Here is a 21,787-nt window from a genome sequence, read left to right as displayed (position 1 = left end):
TCTCAAGTCGGCCCAGCTAGGGGGTATGGGTATGTTTTGGTGGGCTTTTGTCACCAACGGGTAAGAAGATGAAAGCTCTTGTCAGAGGCGGGAACCGAAAAGACAACTGCAATGCCCTATCAATGGGATTTTAAAAGCTGATGTACTAGAATGTTCCTTGAGAATGGACTAAGGGTACTCAATGCATTTTACAAAGAGATAATACTGTGAGGAAAAGGGTGTTTTCAGTAGACAAATTATCTCCCGAAAATCCATTGAAATAAAAGTGTGAACGTCAATGCAAAGGGTGGCATGAATAGAAACTCATGGAGAAAGGGTGGGGAGAGGGAAAGTGGCCGAAATTTGGACGAGTCCACTTCGATCACAAAAAACTTGGTATTTTCACGACCTTCCCAGGTTTTCTATCTGGGCGTTAAAGAGTTAAGATTCAATTTCTAAAAAATCTCAACAGAGTTTCATCTCTAACATCTTCCACAGCAACCTCTCAACAATTAGCATTGTTTAATTAAATATGGATATTCTGATTGACCAAACAATTATCACATACAAATCACTAATATCTCTGCAATAATACTGTGATTATGCTTGATTATGAGGAATTTGCATTTTTCACAGAAAATTGTGTTACTCAGGGTATAGCTGTGTTGTGCTTTGTGGTATCTTTTGATAAATTTGACAATCTGAATCACAAGTTCACATCTTTTTAAGTTTGCAGGCAGCTTCTGAATGTTGCAGTGAAGTCACTAACTATGGAATTATTTCCATTGGAAGATGGAGCACAAGAAGTTAACAGACCATCCATGTCTCATGTAGAGCAAATGAAATCATGGGATGCCAGCTTTGCACAGCTAGAAAGTGAGCACCAAACTAACTGTGAATTAAATACATTTCTAAAAAGTATGTATGCAAATGATGGTTTCAAATGAATATGTTATAAAGATCATTACACACATCTTTCCATTATCTTAAAAAAATCTCTTGCCTATTTCTAAGACTAACGTTTTAAATGGTATGCTGACCTTGTGTCATGTAGCTCCATGAAAATTTTAATAATAATTATTTTGTATATAAAAAATATATACAGAATTTTTATTAGTTTAGGCTTGCAGTAAGTTTAAAAATTATATTTGTGCTGTATACTTATTATTTTAATACAGTAACACTTCTGATTAAGAGTAACACGGTTTTGCAAGATGAGCAAAAATTTTCTTATAATTTAGACTCGATTAATGGGTAATGCGTCACAAGATGGGCAAAAAAAAATTAAATCTATTTTGACTTGATAATTGAGATATTTCTAGCAATATGAATAGTACATATACGAAAGACTCCTAGATAAGCACTAATTTATACAAGACCTTGCATATATATTCACTTTGTCTGTTGAGTGTCATGTGATCACAATCAAAAAACTGATGGCTTGCTTTCTCTCACTGCGAGCAAGGCTGTCTTAAGTTAAGGGAACTGGCTCAAGTATTTTTTTTTTTATTATTATAACATACAAACATGTATACAAGCATATACAGAAACACATTCAACATACACTTTTGACCTCAAGGGACATGCCTGTCCTTCCAGTAGGTCTACAAGGGTTTCTCCGTAGATTATTTTTCTTAGCAACAGCCTATTATGGTTTAGGTTGGTTTATAATTGTTCAATATACAGTTTTTTTTGTTTTTTTTTGTATTTGTTACAAAGAAATTTTACATACAGATGGATTGTATCATTTTTAGGACTTTTTTTTAAATTTAATTATTTTAATCAAAGACAAAATTAGAGAATACATTTTATGCATTTATGTGTGTTAACAAAACCTTCCAGGGGTGCCGCTGACATGCTATAGCTGTCGAATACCCAGAATTTTGGAAAAGGATGCATATAAATTTGTTTCATGCATCCTGTATGATGCATTCTTTCCTAGTTCCAAGAAGAAAAAGCACAGAGAGATAGAACCTCCCCGACTTTTTCCTTTTTGCCCCCTCTTTCACCATCTATCATGATCGTGCGACCTTGAAAAGTAGTTTCACTATGTACTGTGAAACACAAATATGTATAAATTAAATTTCAAAGCCACACATTAGCAATTTGGAGGATCGAGGGCACCACCTACTTAACACAAGATATGCTAAGCACGGGACACACACAAGCACACTGTTCAGTTTCACCAACACAAATCTGACATAGCTCCCATATTCAGGTGTGAAAATACAGTAGAACCTCAATTATCTGGGCTGATGGTGGGAGAGGGGAACACGGATATCCCAAAAACACTTAAACCGCCGGGAGTGGAAAAAAATGTTTTAAAATAAAATTGCATATAAAAAGAAGGTATTTATGTATTTTACCTGTTTAAAGTGACTCTAGTATATATATCATATTATCTGTCATAGCTCCCATATTCAGGTGTGAAAATACAGTAGAACCTCAATTATCTGGGCTGATGGTGGGAGAGGGGAACACGGATATCCCAAAAACACTTAAACCGCCGGGAGTGGAAAAAAATGTTTTAAAATAAAATTGCATATAAAAAGAAGGTATTTATGTATTTTACCTGTTTAAAGTGACTCTAGTATATATATCATATTATCTGTGCGAAAAAAATCTATTAAATAAAATTGCTCATTTCCACAGTTATGTAGCCACAATACTATTATACTGGGTTCTACGAAATGGATATGTTTGTTTTCATTACCAACTTTCATAAAATCTGATGTTACCAATGGGAAAAAAAAAGCCACTAACAACACGGATAGAGAAGAGCTTAACATAAAATTAAAATTTCAATGCACGGTTAATCCGCTGCCCATAATAATCAAGGTTCTACTGTATGTGACAGTTAAATGGGGTTATGGACCATCAGGGAGAGAAAAGAAAATGATTCTACCAGGAAATCGCTTCACAATGATTTATATGAATAGGAAATCAAAAGATAAGCATCAGAATCATTTGCTTCAAAGTTTAATCACAAGACATTATTGAAAGAGCTAAGGTTTTCCGAAATGGAAAAACAACCGGAAGAGAATTTATAAATTGAATTAAATTCCATGTTAAGTTTTCTCAATGTTGAAGTGATTCTTTGCAAGCTTTCTCTACTAGCGGACAATGAAAAAAAGAACCTAATTATGCTGGTAAATTAATTTTTTTTCAGTGAACCTTTAGATTTATGTGTTTTTAGAAATGAAGTACTTGATTCACAAGGATACCAGTGAATGATGATGGGGGGGGGGGGCATAATTTAATTTTAGGTTTTTTTTAAATAAATAAATAGTTTATTAAGAAAGAAAGAAAAACACAATATATATAAATACAGTATTCTACTCAAGGGATCCGTTCAGAGTATACAAACATAAATTTTTCTGTGGTGGCAAACACTTTCGTGTACGAACAGGTACTAAACAAAATACAAGTATACAAATATTACAGAGGCCTTGGTGTGACAACACTGTATACTGAGGGCCAAGAAGTACCTTCCTATTGTAGTAAAATATTAATATAATTGATAATTAGTTTTTTTGAAAGCTCTTAATTCATTTTCATATTTTATTTCATTTGGCAGGTTATTAAAATATAATGGAGTCAAATATATGAATTGCTTTTGGGTTAATGTTTTTTTAGGTTGTATAATATTATATTGAAAACCTCGACGGAGACGTGTGTTTGTTGGGCATTGCTGATTTCAAACCAAGTAGGATTTTTATAAATAAACATTAGACTTCGGTATATATAGTTTTTCAATATTAAATCTATAGTCTGATTTATAATTATAGGCAGATGGTGTAGGGTTACAAGAGGAAATAATATTTATAGTTTTTTCAGAGCACTTAATTAAAACATTTAAGTTGGACTCATAATCACCTGAAACACATATAGCATACTGAATAAGTGAATAGAACCAAGCAAAATAAAATGTATAAATAAATTCAGGGGATATAATATTTTTTAAGCATTATAAACGAACAATAAAAATATTCATGTATTTTATTTTGTTACTAAGTGCAGTTGCATGAGAGTTCCATTTTAAATTTTTGTTTATAGTGACTCCTAAATATTTAAACACTTCAGTTTCTGAGACAATCGGGCAGAAACATTAGTCATCAGAACATCCCAACTCATGGCATCAAATTATAAGTGTTTCAATATTTCTATTATATAATTGAAAATTTATATATTTAGTTTTGTTGTGAGATTCGAGGTTAATTTATTATGCCTCAACCAAGTGTTAATTTTTGTTAAATCTTCAGTAGCAGATTTCAGCATGGTATACGTTTGTTCTGACAAAACAATAGCTGTGTCATCGGCATAGCTAATCAAATAACCATGTAGATTCAAATTATTGATACCATTAATGAAGATTAGAGATAAAATTAGTCCAAGAACTGAACCCTGCGGGATGCCATTTCTAATAATCCTGTATGTACCTATTGTATCATTTATTTTAACTGTTTGTGTGCATTTTATTTGACATAACTTTTAAACCAGTGATAAGTGTTGCCTCTTAGACCTGCCAACTCTCCGGATTTAGGCAGAAGACTCCAGATTTTTCGCCCTTCCTCCCACTCTCCGGATTTGTTAAAATTTCTGTGGATTTTCACAGAAAATTAGATTTCATGTAGTTGTGACATCAATGACTGCCGTCCTCGTTAGGGAAAACACCCATAGAAATCAGCCGTGGTCATTTCCATCAAGCAGCCATAAAAAAGTCTTGGTGACCGCATTTAAGCAAGACGTGACTTTCTTTACGTAGCGCTTATCGGCAATCATTTATCAGGGCATGACCTTGGTTGCAGAAATTCCTGTATAATCGTTATTGTATTCCATTAACAGCCGTTTTTTCATCAGGAGCCATTCAAGTATTACGTAAGCAGATTTTCAGCCATTTTTGACCCCCCTTCCCCCCCCCCCCTGTCAGCAAAACACTAACCCCCTCCCCCCTATTTTGTCAGCAGCTTAGACTATTCCATATCTTCAAAAAGGGGTGGTTGATGACGTAAGCAACCTTCAAACACCCCCCCCCCCTTGTCATCAAAAGTCAGCAAATCCGAAACCCCCTCCCCTCTCGATGCTGATGTAATACTTGAATGACCCTCAGCAGCATGGGCGGAGATACGGCCCCCCCTCCCAGTGTCACAAGTGGAATCGACTGATCTAATGTATATATCAGCTGACATCATCATCATCGTGTCTCCCCCCCCCCCCCAGCAATAATGACCTTGCCACCCCAAACTTCCAAGTCAATCTCCGCCTATGCTCAGCAGCTTTGTGTTTTGAAGTCTTTTAATTGTTTCCTCCGATTAAATGTCTTCAGAAAGAAAATATAAAACTTTAAGCTATATAAAGCTAAATATAAAGCTTTTAAGAGTTCATATACCCCAGATTATCAATCACTGATAACAGCCACAAAAGGAAACTTATGTTTTAAGAACAGTATATATAGATGTGATTTCTCTATTTTGCATGGAAAGATTGACATGAAATTATATTCTGCCTGGGGGGGGGGGGGGTGGAACTTTTTCTTAATTGATGAAAAAAAAATTCAAAAATTTTTTTGATCGAGAGTGCCGGGGTGGGGGGTACCCCTTTGGGAGAATCTCCGGATTTCTGGATTCCAGAAGTTGGCACGTTTATGCATAACACAGTAGACTCTCTGTAACTCAACATCTATTATTCCCTTGGTTGGCACAATACTAATTTCAATGTAGGGAAATGTCTCTAACTCGACATATGTTTGGCTTAACTCTGCTGCAATTTTTGTCCCTTCACTACGATTGGTTTTTACAATTGGCCTTCTGTTAGCAGTTCTAAGACTTTTTTGACATTGTTCATGGGTACTTTGACAATTCTTTGTTCTCTATGATGGGTCCCTTTTTTGCATTGGGGGTGGTGGAGAGGGGCGTGTATGTGAAGAATGAATGTTTGAAACCTGTTGGCCGGCTTATTTTAGTGGAATTTCCAAAAAAGGTCTTTCATTCTTTTCGTGGTAAAAAAAGTGTGGATATTGTTAACATCCAATGGGGATGAAAATCTTATCTATTGGGAGTTTTAATATCGTGTTATAAAGAATGTTTTTGGTGGAACTCAGTTTTATGATTTCTTGGAAAAGGAGTAAAAGAAAAAGAGCTAAAGCCTGGTTAGATGCTGAATATTTCATTTGGTTTTCATCTTGAGTATCAACGGCCGTAAATACAATGGCTCCACGCAAACTTCACACTTTAAGTTTAAAATCAAAAGTTGAAATTTTGAAAAAACTAGAATCGGGTAAAACTCAGAGTGAACTCGCCAAAGAATATGGAGTTGCAAAGAACACTATTTCAACATTTATCAAAAATGAGGAAAAAATTTTGTCAGCATTTGAATCTTATGAACCAAGCAGAAAACGCATAAGAAAATCAGACTTCAGTGGCGTAGAAGAAGCAACTCTTTTGTGGTTCAAATCCGCTCGATCTCACTCAATCCGATTATTAAGACCAATAACTCAAAACCATGACATTGTTTTTAGGAAAGTTAGTGGAGAGAGCATATCTGCATCTCAAGAAACTGTTGAAAATTGGAAGAACGATATCTGAAACCAATGATAGAAGGGTATAAAGATGCAGATGTGTTTAATTATGATGAGACAGGTTTATTTTTTCGTCTTTTGCCTAACCAAATGCTTGCCTTCAAAGGTGAAAAATGTGAAGGAGGTAAAAAAACACAAAGATCGTTTGACAGTTCTTTTGGCTCCAAACTCAGACGTTTCTAAAAAATTGAAACCGTTATTTATCTGAAAATCACAAACCCACAGTGCTTTAAAAGTGTTAAAACTCTTCCTGTGGACTATGATGGCAACAAAAAGGTATGGATGACATTAGAGATTTTCAAACAATAGTTGAGGAAGTGAGAAAAGAAAAGTTTTATTTATTTTGGATAAAATTGCACTGCTCATCCAAAAATAGCAGACCTTTCTGCATAAAATTATGATTTTTGCCACCTAATTCAACAGCGATTTCACAACCACTAGATCAAGAAATTATCCTAAGTATGAAAAATTTTTATAAAAAATAACAGACCACTGAGGCCGCTGTGGTGGTGGTTTTCTGTGGTTCCCAACTTCAAGGCGCAAATGCGAGCCGATCTCCCCATTAAAAAGTCTCGCCACAGAGAGCAACAGTCCTACAACGGTAAATCATTCAACCATAACACTTCACTCATAGTTAGAAAAACTGGGGGCAGATGACAGCACTACACATAAGCATTACACAGAAACAAACTTTACGTCAGGTTGCACTACACGTACACGCACATTCCCGCATGTACCGATTCGTTGGGGGTTCGTCGGGGGGTTCCGCGGGGGGGGGGGGTGCATGTGTGGTGTAGCAGTAGCAGGTAGGGCCTCCAAAAAAAATGGCTCGGGGATCCATGATGTTCTTAAGTCAGCCACCTCGTTGGGCAATTTGCCTGTTGTGGCGTTGTATTTGTATTTGTATTTGTAAATAAATTTGAATTTGGATGTCGGAATGGACGCAAAAAATTCTGTTTTAGATGCTATTGAAATGATTAATTCTACATGGAAGTCAGTCACGAGTGCCACAATTCGGAACTGCTTTCGTCATGTTGGTTTTTGTTCCGAGTCTGAAAAACTATAATTTATCCGAAGATTCCTCTGAAATTACGTGTGGGGAAAGCATGAATAACGCTACAGGTGATTTTATAGAGGATGAATTTGTGAATGTTGACTCTGATCTTGTGACTTCAGGACTTTTAGAAGACGATGATATTCTAGAATCAATCAATCAAAGAGGAAGTGTTTCATGTTCCGGAAAAATAGAATCTCACACAAAGTTCAGATGAAGTATCTGCACCATCTCGCCATGATGCATTAAAAGCTGTAGATGTGATACGTCGAGTCCTATGCACTCAGGAAAAAGTCAAACAATTGCGGGATAAACTGAACATTGTAGAAGAATTTTGGTTTTCTCTGCGGAAAGAAAAACAAATATACTTGATTATTTTTCATGAGGTAAATTTTTTTATATGTTTTGATTCTATTATGAAACAATCCTGAATTTAAATTAATGAGAGAATTACCATTTTATTTAATCGAATTGTTTGAATGGATATAATCACGTACACAAAAATGATCAGACAAAAATGTTGAGCGAAACCCAGCTAACTCGACATCCGCTTAAGTCGACATGTTTGTCGATACTTTTAGGGTGGTGAATTACTGAGAGTCTACTGTAATTGTGTGATCGACACTATCAAAGGCTATTTTTAAGTCTAAAAATATAGCAAGGGTTCTATTGCTGTCATTAATACTTTCATTTACTTTTTCTGAAAATTTCAAAATTGCCATCTTGGTATTCTTATTTTCAAGAAAACTGAACTGATTTCTCGCAAAAAAAAAAATTTAATTGATTTAGAAAATTTATAATTTTTGGTGTTTCATTATTTTTTCCAACATTTTCGAAAAACGGACGATAGTTTGTGAAATCATTGACATTACCTGATCTATGAATGGGTATGATAAGAGCACATTTTAATTTATCAATAAAACTCCACTGAGAATTGAAGTTTTTCTATTAAATTCTTTACATTCCTTTCCTCCATCTCATTCATCACTATAGAATTATACTGGTTTGTACTAAAAGCTCTATTTCATCTATTAACTCAGAATCTTCAGTTAATGCAGAATCCATTTCATTCACTAATTTTTTAGAATCGGTATTTACTGAAAGTACAATTTTATTTATTTTTTGATTTATATCATATCATTAGTAACTTTCCACTCTTTCTTGATGTTGTTACCACATTTTATAAATTTTTTATGGTAAAAAACATCCTTTGCAGCTTTTAGTTTCTTTTTTAACTGTTTGTTATAGCTTTTGTAATTATTTTCCTTATCACGATCTGAAGGATTTCGTTTAAAAACTTCATAAAGTCTTTCTTTAGTATCGACCATTCATATGTAATCCATTCACTTTTCAAATTATTTCCTGTTTTGCATTTAGACTGTTTTGTCCAGAAATTACAATGCTTGAACACAAAATCAAGAAATTTGTCATATAAATACATTTGCATCTTTTTTACACATATTTCAAACTTGTCATAATCCACATTTTGACAAAACCAATTACTATTATTTTGATTATTATTTAAGTTGTGTATCAATTCCAAAATTACATTTAATAACCAGTTGTAAATGATCAGTTATCTCTAATTTTGATACTGCTGCTTCATATCTATAATTCAGGTTTGCGTTTCGAATGAAAACATGATCTAAACATGCTGACTTTCTTGTTGGTGTATTTATGTATAATAAAAAATCAAATAGCAGAGATATGAGACTCATGTACTCATCACTGTCCGTGTCTGACTTCAATATATCTATATTAATAGATAATATTTTTATCATAGATAATAGCAGCATAGATAATATAACATATAACAGCATAGATAATATTTTTATACTTTAAGTTACTAATAATTGATCTGAACTCACTGGTATAATCCATTCGAGAAAAATCATGGGATCTGTAAATTAAAATTATGCATAGGTCTAACATTTCACTGTACAAATATAAGCCTTCAGCTGTATTTATATTCAAGGGAGTACTTAAAAATGAATATTTGTTATTTACGTATGCAAAAAAAATAATAATAAATAAAATAACGCCTCCTGATCTATTTCTATTTCTACATTTTAAAAAAGCTATTATAACCAGAAATATTGTACATATCAGTTTCATGGTCTCTGATCCAAATTTCAGACAGTAATACAACATCAAATGGACCTACTAATTTTTCTAAATGCAGTAATAAATTGTTAAAATTTTCATAGGTGCTTCTAATATTTACGTGCAATATATTGAACATTTCAGGACTGTTTGAAAAACTCACTAAATCGAATGTTTCAAGCCAAGGTGAACTGATACATTATTTATTTCTGCTGTTGATTAATTTTATCCAAGTCATTTATGTTATGAATATGATTGTTTTTCACCCTGCCTTTTCCTCAGTAAGACCTTGCCATCTCTCACCCACGCAAAGTCAAAATCGTTATCCTTCTTGAACTTCTGAACGTGATAAAAAAGGTCTTGAGAGTCTTGGTAAGATGTTCATTTATGAATAGCTTTGAATCACCATAACGTTCATCGAGTTCACTTTCATTTAGTCCTTTCATGCTTCGGCTAGCTTTGATTTATTCATCTCGCACCCCAGAGTCTAATCGGACAATAATTGGCCTAATCTTATTTTTGTTTACCGAATTTACCCTATGTAGCTTCATTATATCATTCGATTTCTACACGTTTACAGTTTTACCAATTTCAGTCACTATTTTCATTACATCCTCTCCCTTTTCCTCTGGCATTCCTTGTATCTCTATATTGCTTGATTTTGATCGTAACTCAATTTTATCCAGTTCATCGTAAATGTTCTTGATTTTTTCCTTCAAAACATTTTCACTTCAAAACTTTTCATTCGATCTCTTCATTGTCTGTAATTCGTTACCTCTGATAGTTCAGCATTCATGTCCTTGAGTGTTTCATCATTGAACTTGATTTTCTCAATTCCGTCATTTCGGATTTCAACGCTGCACTTCAGAGAATTTTTTTTCTATCTGTTTAGTCATAATTTGACATTCTCATGAATAATATGATGTATTTTTTCAAGCTCCAATTTTTCCCGTTCATCGATCTTTCTGATAATATGCAGTCAGTACACTGCCATTTTTGTTTCATTTGAGCAGACATTTTTTTTAAAATTTGAGTCTGTGGTTCCAACACATTTCGGATGAATAACTGATTCACAACCAAAACATGGAAATAACTCCTTCCCTTCCAGTACTTTGCCTTCACAAATTGAACATGTTACCACCATTGTTATGATTGATCAAAACAGATATATTAACATAAATATCAAGAACTCAGTGGACGTCATTCGCAAAGAAATCGCATATGTTTATGGATTTATTTTACTTCATCGACATACTTAGAAATAAATACTTTTCTATCATGCAAACAACTTAAATATTTTTAAAAAATGATTAATAAATAAATGGGAAATTGAATAAATTTCCGAAGCATAACAAAATGCGTGCATCCTCCCTGCTGTCATGTTGCCACATAATTGTTCAACAAATTTAGACAATGTGTAGAGATGAATCTCAAAAATTTGACTGTTGTTATTAATAAAAAATGAAAGGAAAAAGATGAGAGGAACACATTTTTCCATATTTCTCCCCCTCTCAGCCACCCTTTTCCTATGTAATGCGGTTTTTTTTACTCAGCAAACTGTAGTGAGACTGAAAGTACAACTACAAAGACAACAATAGACAATATGCCCAATGAGGTTGGCTGAAAAAAGATGCTCATAAAAAATATGAATGTCAAATAAAGAACTAAAATATAGATACCCAAAATATAAAAGCAGTTATCACAGAAAAAATGATATACTAAATAAAACTAATAAAAATTAATAATCATGCTAAAATAAAATACACTGCTCATAAAAAAATATGGCTGTCTTATTAAGTGTAGATAGCAACTTGCATCAAAGAAAGTTATTGCTTAGGTAAAGAAAAGGAAAAAACAATTTTTGTTTTTATGGTTACCAAATGAAGAGTATTTCAATCTTGTCCCTGTATATTAAGGGGTTAATTTCGGCCATTTCATTAGGATGTTATTGAGTACAGAAGTGGTATTCATAGCATAAGTCCATGAAAGACTGTCTCACCCTTTTGTTGGATGTTAATGCAAGCAGGAATTATAAAGCGAAACCCCTGCTCTCTTGTATCATTCTGAAAATACTCAAGCTTTCAATATAAAATAAGTTTAATAATAATTTAGAACTGGGCTTGGCAAATCCCAGATGCCAGGTTGTCATGGCGACTGGGAAATCAGTATTGGCATTTAAAATTTTCTACTTGTGATTGTTAAATTGTAATCTGAGGATGACACAAAATTTTCTGATTTCCATTTCAACGGGTCTTTCAACGTGATAAGGGGCAATTAAGTTCCGGAAAAGTGGAAAAAGAACATATTTAGGACATTTTTCACGAGGAAAAACTATGCTGAACTCCTAAGAAATTTTGCTGATGCCTAAATATTTTTTTGATTTGTCAAGTCCTAATTTAAAATATATCAACGTGCACCTCTCTTTTGAAAAGGATCTTAGCCATTGTGGAACAAATCATTTGTTTCCATTATTTCCTGTGGAAAGTTTGATTCAATATATGAGTGTTTCAGATTATGATCACAGAATGAATTATGTCTGTAAACCAAAGTTCCACTGTATATATAACATAAACATAATGACATAATTCTAGTTATGTCCCTTCAAATCAGGTAAAGATTGATTGGTGTGTATCACAAAAGTCAGATAATGTTTGTTCAAGACATAAAATATGCACTAAAACATTTTCATAGATGCTTTACAGAAGATGTAAAAAGAGCATCTGAAGCTTCTTTCACCATGTTTAGTTAAAATGTTGAATTTTTTTAACAAGTTCAGACCTCATAAGTAATCAAACTCCGGGTGCTGCTACCCTTGGTTGCTACATTTGAATTTCAAATATCACACTGCATCCCTGTCTGATTTTACAGCAGCTGCTGTGGGGTCATGTGATACTATGATTGCTTCATATTACAAAAAGCCTGAGTTCAATTCCTGCAATTTCACAGTGATTGTCTGCTGAAGTTGGGCATCTGTAGTTTTCAACTGTGAGTTGCAAATGCTTTCCCATTTCTGGTTTTAAAAAAATCTCACCCTAATCATGTTTCCCACTACCAATTGGTATTGCGCCATGAAATGCTTCATTTTTTTTGGCAAGAAAATAGATCCAATTCATAAAATAATAATTTGCCAATGTCTCTAAACAGTATGCTTATTGGGCAATGTATTTTTTCAATTTGATTAATCTAATTGCTATAATTTGGCATTACGTTGTCCAAAATCATAACTAATGTCCAGCTTTTGTTCTTTCTTAGAAATGCTTCAAGCTGCTTGTGAAACTGATTCTGAAAAAAGTCCATCTGCTGATCAGGTTGCATCAACTGTGGCGATTCCTGATAAAGATGATGAAATAAATTTATCAAAGATGAAAGAAATCAAACGGAAAAGACAGGATAGTGGAAGTGGCAGCTCATGTGAAAGCTTCAAAGAAAAGCTTTTCAAGTCGAGTGAAACTATATCTGAAGAGCTAACCATAACTTTAGTTGGACCACCCAGTGAAAACAGCAATATCACAAACTCATTGTCTCAGCTTCCATCTGAGTGTACAGAGTCTAAAATAAATGAATTGATTGAGTCCGACTGTTTAACAAAAAGTGAAATGTTATCGGAAATATGTAAAGAAGAATGTACAGAAATGAAAGTTGAAGTTAAAAGTTGTCAGAATTTAGAAATGACACTAATTCAAGACTCTGCTGAAACAGAAAATCTTTCAGAAAAACTTACTTCTACTTCACTTGATTATGAAAATATACAAACTGATGAAAATAACAAAGCTTTATCTGTTGGTGATGATCACCATTTAGTTCACACTGACAAAGATGATAACAGTTCAGAACTGAAAGGCGATATTTCCAATAGCCAGAGTTCTCTTTTAGATCCAAATGAAAATTTTGAAGCTATGGTGAATCCTGTGAGCAGTAATAATCACATCTATGAAAATTCTGAAGAAAAAGCAGCTGTGCATAAAGCGGTTACAGAAGATACTGTTAGTGAATGTGAACCACACAAATTCTCTAAAACCAATGATAAAAGTCTGTCATATACAGGAAGTGTTACGAGTGAAAACAAAGAAAAAAAAGAGAGAAAAAAAGAAGAAAAGGAAAAGAATCAGAAAAAGGATGATAAAAGTAAAAAAAAGAAGTTTGAACGCAGTAATATTAGGTATGTGCAAAAGTTTGAATTTCAAATTGTTTTGGCAATGTGGACGATATTCTTTTTTATAACTAATGAAAGCATATGATGGGGAGCAAAATTATTTTATTGAATTATTATTATAGTGATAAGTCTCTTCATTTTTAATTGTGTTGATGATGCATTGCAAATCACTCATACTATTGAGATTTTGCCAAAGAATTTCAGGCAGGAAATCAAAAAACAAATCAAAATAAAATGTTGATGCCAACCAAATTTCTTAGATGCCTAGTATATTTTTAAAAGAAAAGTGGCCAAAATGTTTTTCATGATTTTCCCATGACTTGATGACCCCTTTCTATGTTGGTTAGACATACTGACCATAAATCAAAAAAAAAAAATTAATTTCTATAAACACCAATTTAGTAATTACACATAGATAACACAACCCAACATGAATCTGGGGTTTGCAGAATGGCAGATGTTTTTTTAATAAATCAGCCATGCTAATCACAAAAATCACATTTGTTTTCCCCAAGATAAAATAAACTCTCTTCCATTTGCTATTCCAATGGTATGGCAAGAGCCAGCAAGTCATGATGATTGCTATTTCTGTTCAACCAACATAAAAAGCTATAGCCAAAACAAAGGGAATGTTGTCTACTCAGAAATCATTTCAGCTATTAGACCTGTACCGTATGGTCCTGATTTACATGTGCCTGTACCTCCTGTATCCTTTCATTTATCATCTGATTCTGAAGAATTAAGCAGTAATGGAAACGTAATCTAATACACAAGCCAAGAAACAGATATGGAAGCACAAAAATTTACACAAAGTGAGTAAATGATTTAGGACAGATTTCAATTTTTCAGAAGAAAGTTCTCAAGTTTAGGATCGTGACTTAAAAATAAAAATTTACTTGTTACAGGAACATTTTCTTGATACAGAAATCAAGAGAAAAAAGAATTTACCAGGTATTTTTTGCAAGAAGAATTATATACTGCATAGATATCCCCGAACTTATGCCTTCCACCACTGATTATGACTTATCTCAGTGGAGACTATTCATTGATTCTAGTAAGAGATGCTTAAAAAATGTCTTACTGCATAACGGTAATGATCTTGTTTCAATTTTTGTAGCTCATTCAGTAATATCAAAAGAATCATATGAAAACCTTGAATTTCCCTCCTCATTAAAATAAAATATCATAATTTAAATAGCAAATTTGTGGCGATTTTAAAGTTATAATGTTGTTATGCCAGCATGGTGGCTATACAAAACTACCATGTTTCCTATGTGAGTGGGATAATAGAGCTAAAGACCAACACTGGATAGAGAAAGAAAGGCCAAGGCAAAATTTAAATCCAGGATCAAAAAATGTGATTGGACAGAACTTAGTGCATTCAAAAAACAATTCTTCTTACCACTATTGCAAATAAAATTAGGTTTGATGGAACAATTCGTGAAAGCTTTAAACAAAAATATTGATTGCTTTCACTATTTATTTGGTGTTTTTCTACATTTATTGGAAGTCAAAACCAAAGATGATGTGCTCATTGGCCCAGATATAAGACGGTTAATAAAGGACCAAAAATTTGAGTAAAAAATTAAATCAATCTAGAAAAAAAGCATGGGTTAGTTTCAAAGACATCACTAAAAAATGTTTAGGAAATAACTAGGATCTTAATTATACAATGATAGTGGAAAAAACGAGCTCAAAAATGCACTTTCTTGCATTCTCATCTGGAATATTTTCCTTAAAATTTTAATGCATTGAGCGAGAAACATGGTGAGAGATTTCAGCAGGACATAAAATGCATGGAAAAACGATATTGAGGACACCAGAATGTCAACACCACGGTAGATTACTGTTTGGGGTTAAAAAGAGATATTGCACCAGTTCCAAAAAAAAAAAGACAAATGCTTCTTTGAAAGAAGAAAAAATAATTTATTGTTTAAAAATATTCAATCTAATATCTTTTAGATTTCATTATTATTCATTCAACTTTTTTCAAGTAATTTTTTAAGTAAAAAGTGTCAATTTTTTGTGATTTGTGTACACGAATATTTATAAAAAAGTTATATAAAAATATTGTAATAAATCCTTGTCATACAGAAAAATCAATATCATATTTGAAATTGTCATATTTCATCTAAATTACATAAATTAATGTAAGCCCCAGACAAAAAGTTAAATTTTGTATGCCTGTGTAATTTAAGGCATCAATCCCTAAAGCAGAATATGCCAAAAACTGTGACGTACATCACGGAATAATCAGTGCTTATAGAACAAACCGGTGTCCCCAAGTCAAAACAGTTGATTGATGGCATAACAATATTTCATAATCCATCATATCGAAAACCCTAAATATTTCATTCATACCTCCACATGAAATGTCAATGGACAACCACAAGTTGAATGTTGAGACTCAGTTTTTCACTTGAAAGTCCAGTCTTTAAGTACTTTAACTACAGCTGCTCTTGAATATATCACAAATTCATTGGTTTCATTGATACTCGTTACATGGCTTGAGCTCCTACAATCAAATCATGTTGTTCCCCTTTGTCTTCTAAAACAATTTGTCTACACTACTGTCTCGGGAACTATGCTTTCCTTTTTTATACTAGCCTAGCCCTCTAGTGACAACAGTGTGATGCCATAGCTCATTTGCATAAAACTCTTAGGTGGTCATAATGAAGTGAACACTCAGTGTATAAGTGAAATGTATTTTCAGTGCTTTGCCCATGTTTACCTTTATCACTCATTATCATTATAGGAATAGAGATCATTACCTCTGAATCAGATATAGAGTTCATTATCTCTATTTCTAACATGTTTATACAGTCTGGTACTGTTATGTTTTATTTATTTTCAGATAATCATGGAAAAAAAAACAAAAAAAACAGTATTCACATACAAAAATAAATCAATGAAGAGGGCATTAGTCCCATACTGGTTGTTACAATAAAAATGTATATGTTGAAATTATTACAATAAATTAGAATTCATAAACAAAAAAACAATAATTAATGACAAAAAAAGAGTAAACATACTATGTATTTTAAGGGGCCATTCCAGTATTACGTAAGCAGATTTTCAGCCCTTTTTGACACCCCCCCCCCCCCCCCCCCGTCAGCAAAATTTCGTCAGCAGCTTAGAATATTTCATATCTTCAAAAAGGGGTGGTTGATGACGTAAGCAACCTTCAAAACCCCTTCTTGTCATCAAAAGTCAGCAAATCCGAAACCCCTCTCGATGTACTTGACGTAATACTTGAATGACCCCATGACCCCTAAAGATAAGTGAAAAACAAAAAAGAGAAGACAAAAGAAAATAAGGGACAGGAAAGAGAAAAATGTAAGTGAATTTAGTATAATAAGTGGTGGCAGATAAATATACTTTTGGTGTGAATAATAAACATGTAAGAGGGTTGAAGGTGCTGTGACGCTTATGAGATACAATAACATGAATCAACGTATGCATAATACAATAATGTGTAGGCATGCCAATGCAATACACATGCAATTGTCTAAGTTTTTTAAACAAAAAGTTGGTATGTTATTTGACAGATTTTTTTTCCTTTATTTAGTTCATACATTGAGTTGATAAAGCAGAGGGGAAAAAATGTTTAAAATATTTTTATTTGATAAATAATTAAACTTCATTTTTACAAGTCATTGGTTCTTACAAAGTATTCATTCAGTTTTTCCAAATAAAAAACGTAAATTACAGTTTGGACTATACCATACTTTGCAAACCTCATCAAGGTTTAAATGTTATTATATTATGATAACCGTGACAAAAATTGTGAATGTTTATCTCATGTTTTTGTCATGCTTAACAAATATGTGCATTTTTAACTTTTACAAGCCAAATTCAGATTGGTTTTCATCATTTTTTCACCTTCTGATCATAGTGTAGAGATATCATCCAAGAAATAAAAATGAAATTATGGGAAGAAATGTTCTTGTATATTATATATTTAAAATTCATCCATTTGTCTATGAAACAATGCTAAAAATTAATTATTTTTTTCCATCAAAAATAAGTGAATTTAGGAAAATAAATTTTTAGCATAAGGGTTTTTTTTTAAATCAATGAAGTTTCTGTATTCCAAATAAACATTGTATTTATGTGTTAACACTAACTAATAACTAATCCCCACTGCAGATATGCAAGTCTTTTATTTCCCATCCTTGGTAAATTTTGAACAATTTAAGCAATAATTGGGAATTTTCCTATCATTTGGTATGATTTTTGGCAATAACTATAAAAAAAAAATTCCAAATTTCTAGTATTTACGATCTCAAAAGGAATTTTTCAGATTTTTTAAAATTGTTCCCTTGCTTTGTATCTTAAGCATTACTTCATACTAAATTTCAGGTTTCTAGGTCTTGTGCCTCAGAATTTTGACGATTGGTGAATATGTGAAAACTTGAGTTCAAATTTCTCAAACTACAATGACATATGAAATCTAGAAAAGTTTAATTCGGTTTGCTGAATATTCTTGATTCAGATACCTGAACAATTCTAATAAGAATATATAGTGGTGTCACACACACAAATGTACCTTAAGTTGCTTCCAGAGAAGGATTTTACGGCCATGCTTGTTTTTCTTGATTTGTCGGGGACACAACAGTGATTCCCAGATACATACTTGTATGTAAATGAATAAATTTGATTAAGCGTTTCATAATTTTTTACATTGATTTTAGGGATATAAAATTGGAAGATGAACTTGATGAAGTTACTCTCTCAGCTCAAAAAGAAGAACAAGAGCGCATTAAACGACTTCAAGAAGCACAAATGCGTGCACTTCAAGAAAGGCTGCAAATAATTGAAGTAGAAAAAGAAGCTCTTACTCAACTCTTTAGCCAGTCACAGCCGGAAGAACCTAGTATTTTCAGTTCTGATGCGAGTACAGAATCAGATGAAAATGACAAACCCAAATTACCTATTGTTAAGTCAGAAACTGATGTTATTCTTCTAGATGCTGCGCACGTGGAAGAGAATAAAAATAAGCTTCAAGAAATAATATCTGGACCAGTTGAAGCCAATGGTATTTCATAGCTTTCAGATTTTATTCATGTAATATAAATTTTTTTAATTGTTAATTATATTGAGCAAATTTTTTTATGTAGCTTTTGTATATTTGAAGTCATATTTTGAGGTTTCTTTTCTCCCCCCCCCCCCTAAATTAAGCACAACTCAGGTCTATTGCTATGGGTAATTTACTACCTAGTAAGTTGTGCCGGAAATGTAAGTGTGAATACCTTGTAGCGTAATCGTCAGCTACCGCCTGAGATTTGTACATCAGGGTGTCTACCATCATGGAAAAGTCACAAAGTCCCCTAAAAGTCATGGAATCAGAAAAGGGTCGCAGAAGTCATGCAAAAGTCATAAAATTTGGGCGAAGGTCAGATTTTTTTATGTCTTAAAAACTTTTTTTTCTGAATCATTTTTCTGGGGCATTCAATATTTTTTCCTTCTCTTTCCCTTTTTTTTGTTGCTAGGGTGAGGGATGGATAAACAAAAAAGAATCAGAATGACATCTGTCAATGTGTATATTGAGGCAGACATTATGGGTAGGACAATAAGCTATTTAGCATTTGGATGAACAAAAAAACATTTTTTCTTTGCTTGTGACTTTTCAACATCTGTAATATTTACTGAAGCAGTGTTCTCAAAATCATAGACTACAGATCTCTTGGGAACAATGTTGTTTTTCATACAAGAAAGGACATGACCCTCACATCATGGAACAGGGCCCCTAGTCTGCCATCCTTGTAGGTCCGCAAATCCAGAGTTTTAACGGGTTTGGAGGGCTTCTATAGTGAATTTATAGCAGGAAAAAATAATGATGGTAATTGTCCTGAGCCTCAAGGCTACAGCCATGTCAGCTTCACCCTTATGGGAGCCATGAGAAAGGATACCATATTTTTGTCCATGAAGGAATAAAGTTGTGTTTTTTGCAATTATATTCTTTTTTATCTTACCAATCTTTACCAACTAAATATAGCAAATGACAAAATCGTATAGTATGCAACATGTGATGGAACAAGAGAGTCCAAGAAGACAAATCCCGGATTAGAATAGGATCTGTGATCAAATTGGCGAATCGTTTGCCATTAACTGTTTTGCGACATAAAGTGTGCTTTGTGGCAGGCCCGTAACTAGGATTTTTGCTGATCCCACATTTTTAAAATTCAATAATTTTATAGCAGTATTCTTTGTTCCCACCTAAAACAGCTGCCCCCTAAATTTTGCCACCCCCTTTAGTACTGGCCCTGCGTCGTGGCGAGCTTGAGATATTGATTTGCATGCCTATTTATTCTTTGAAGTTATTCTTTAAAGTGAGAAAATCTGCCAAATTATTCTGGGAAGCCACAGATGAACCATGACTTAGGCAAGGGAACGGCGGGTCACAAAAGTTTGAGAACCACTGGAATACAGTGACAAGCTTGCAATCTAGACCTATGCCAGAGCATGACGATAGAGCAAATAACAAGTGTATAATATCAGACTTCAAAATATGTGAAATCCATCTTCCGGAAGGGCCCTTGGGTGGTTTCATGCCCCCATATCCTGCAGCATGACCCCCCCCCGAAGTTGAGATTCTTCGCGTGCACAGGCCAGTTTTTCATGGGGCCCCTGTATAGATAATTTTGTAACATGAAACAAATCAAGAATTAACTCCAGCCCCTATTGTGCTTCTTTGCACAAGTGTATGGGTCATTGGCTGTTGAATTGAAAAATCAGCCTGCAGTATGTGCGTGTCCTCACAGAATGGTTTCATCACCTATGAGCAAGGCTTTCTCTAATTTTTTATTTTACCTGTGCCGATATGCTTTTTCTGTGTGCAGTAATGTTATCAGTAAAGAAATAAGCTCATTCATGCACATTCTACTTAGACACAATTTGATTCTGATACACATCGATTCTGACTGCTAACTGCTGATCGTTGAACTGAAGGGACACACTGCTTGTCACTTTCACCTTTCAATGATTTTCTAGGCTGTTTTCTGTTTTGAACTCACTATTGCTGTGCCTCACAGCGCTTTGCTACGCAACATGGCTTAAAACTGTCAATAGTAGTTTTTCATCCGCAGGACGAATTTTCAACGTGTACAGAAGTTCCCGCAGAGCTTGTTTTGGAAAGTTTCATCGTAAGTGCCAAAGGAACTCAGATACATCGGAAACATCGCAGGGGATGTCGAGGGTTATCAGACATCTGTATATACGACCCACGAGAGCATATGCAGGGATGTATTACATTGAATATTCATGAATTACTGGGGGTTTAGGCAATCAATCTCACAAAGTTGCAGTTGGGTTACCCCCCCCCCCTCGTTTATTGAAAAACAATTGTATTTTGACATAGGCAAAAGAGCTTGTTGTGGACATTCATCCACACCCCTCCCATTGAGGGCGCGGTAGCCCGGTCGATAAGATACTCGCCTAAAGTACCAAAGGATGTTTAGAGGTGTCGCGAGTTCGATACCCGGTTCGTCCTTGTCAGAAAACTTTCCTGACACAGGGGTACAACAAAAATACGGCGACTTGACCGCAGCAAAAAATTGCTACCGCAGGGAGTCCCCCATCGAGGGGTTAGCGCATCAACCTCTCGACGAGTATACAAAACAAGCCTGCCGTTCGGAATCGGCAATAAATTGTAGGTCCCGGTCTAATTAGCCCTCGTGTGCAGAAAATGACCGTGGTGCGACAAAAATGATCAATGATCAAATGACCATTTGAGAAATAATCTATATCCACTTATGGGACTTGAACCCTTAGGATCCTGTGGGGTGTCGTATTCAAATGAACTTCAAATTGAAAAGGTTTTATAGATTTGAAAAAAAAACAGTTTTTGTTTATTTTATTTGGAGGGCCCCCCCCCCCTCCTCCAGTGAAGCTCAACATCCACCACTACTGAGGGGGGTTT

At 33.9% G+C, this 21,787-nt stretch overlaps 1 protein-coding gene across 2 annotated transcripts in view; it reads left to right on the top strand.

Moving 5' to 3' along the window:
- Window positions 1–21,787, top strand: part of LOC149080208 (uncharacterized) — a 202,286-nt gene that overhangs the window by 28,490 nt on the left and 152,009 nt on the right. Inside the window, exons 3-5 of one of the 2 annotated variants that reach the window (XM_089239257.1) lie at window positions 709–855; window positions 12,966–13,872; window positions 18,561–18,904. In XM_089239257.1, the coding sequence (XP_089095383.1) occupies window positions 750–855; window positions 12,966–13,872; window positions 18,561–18,904 (1,357 nt within the window). In that variant the 5' untranslated portion in view covers window positions 709–749. Of the gene's footprint in view, window positions 1–708; window positions 898–12,965; window positions 13,873–18,560; window positions 18,905–21,787 lie in introns of both variants that reach the window. The other variant, XM_089239256.1, reaches the window with a different exon arrangement.

Source organism: Pholcus phalangioides, unplaced genomic scaffold, assembly GCF_987345545.1.
Source record: "Pholcus phalangioides strain wild (caught in Gottingen) unplaced genomic scaffold, Ppha-v1.0 ptg000011l_1, whole genome shotgun sequence".
In the NCBI taxonomy this organism is placed as follows: Eukaryota; Metazoa; Arthropoda; class Arachnida; order Araneae; family Pholcidae; genus Pholcus; species Pholcus phalangioides.
The sequence above is the reverse complement of the archived record's forward strand: the minus strand, read 5'-3'. Positions and strand labels throughout refer to the sequence as shown.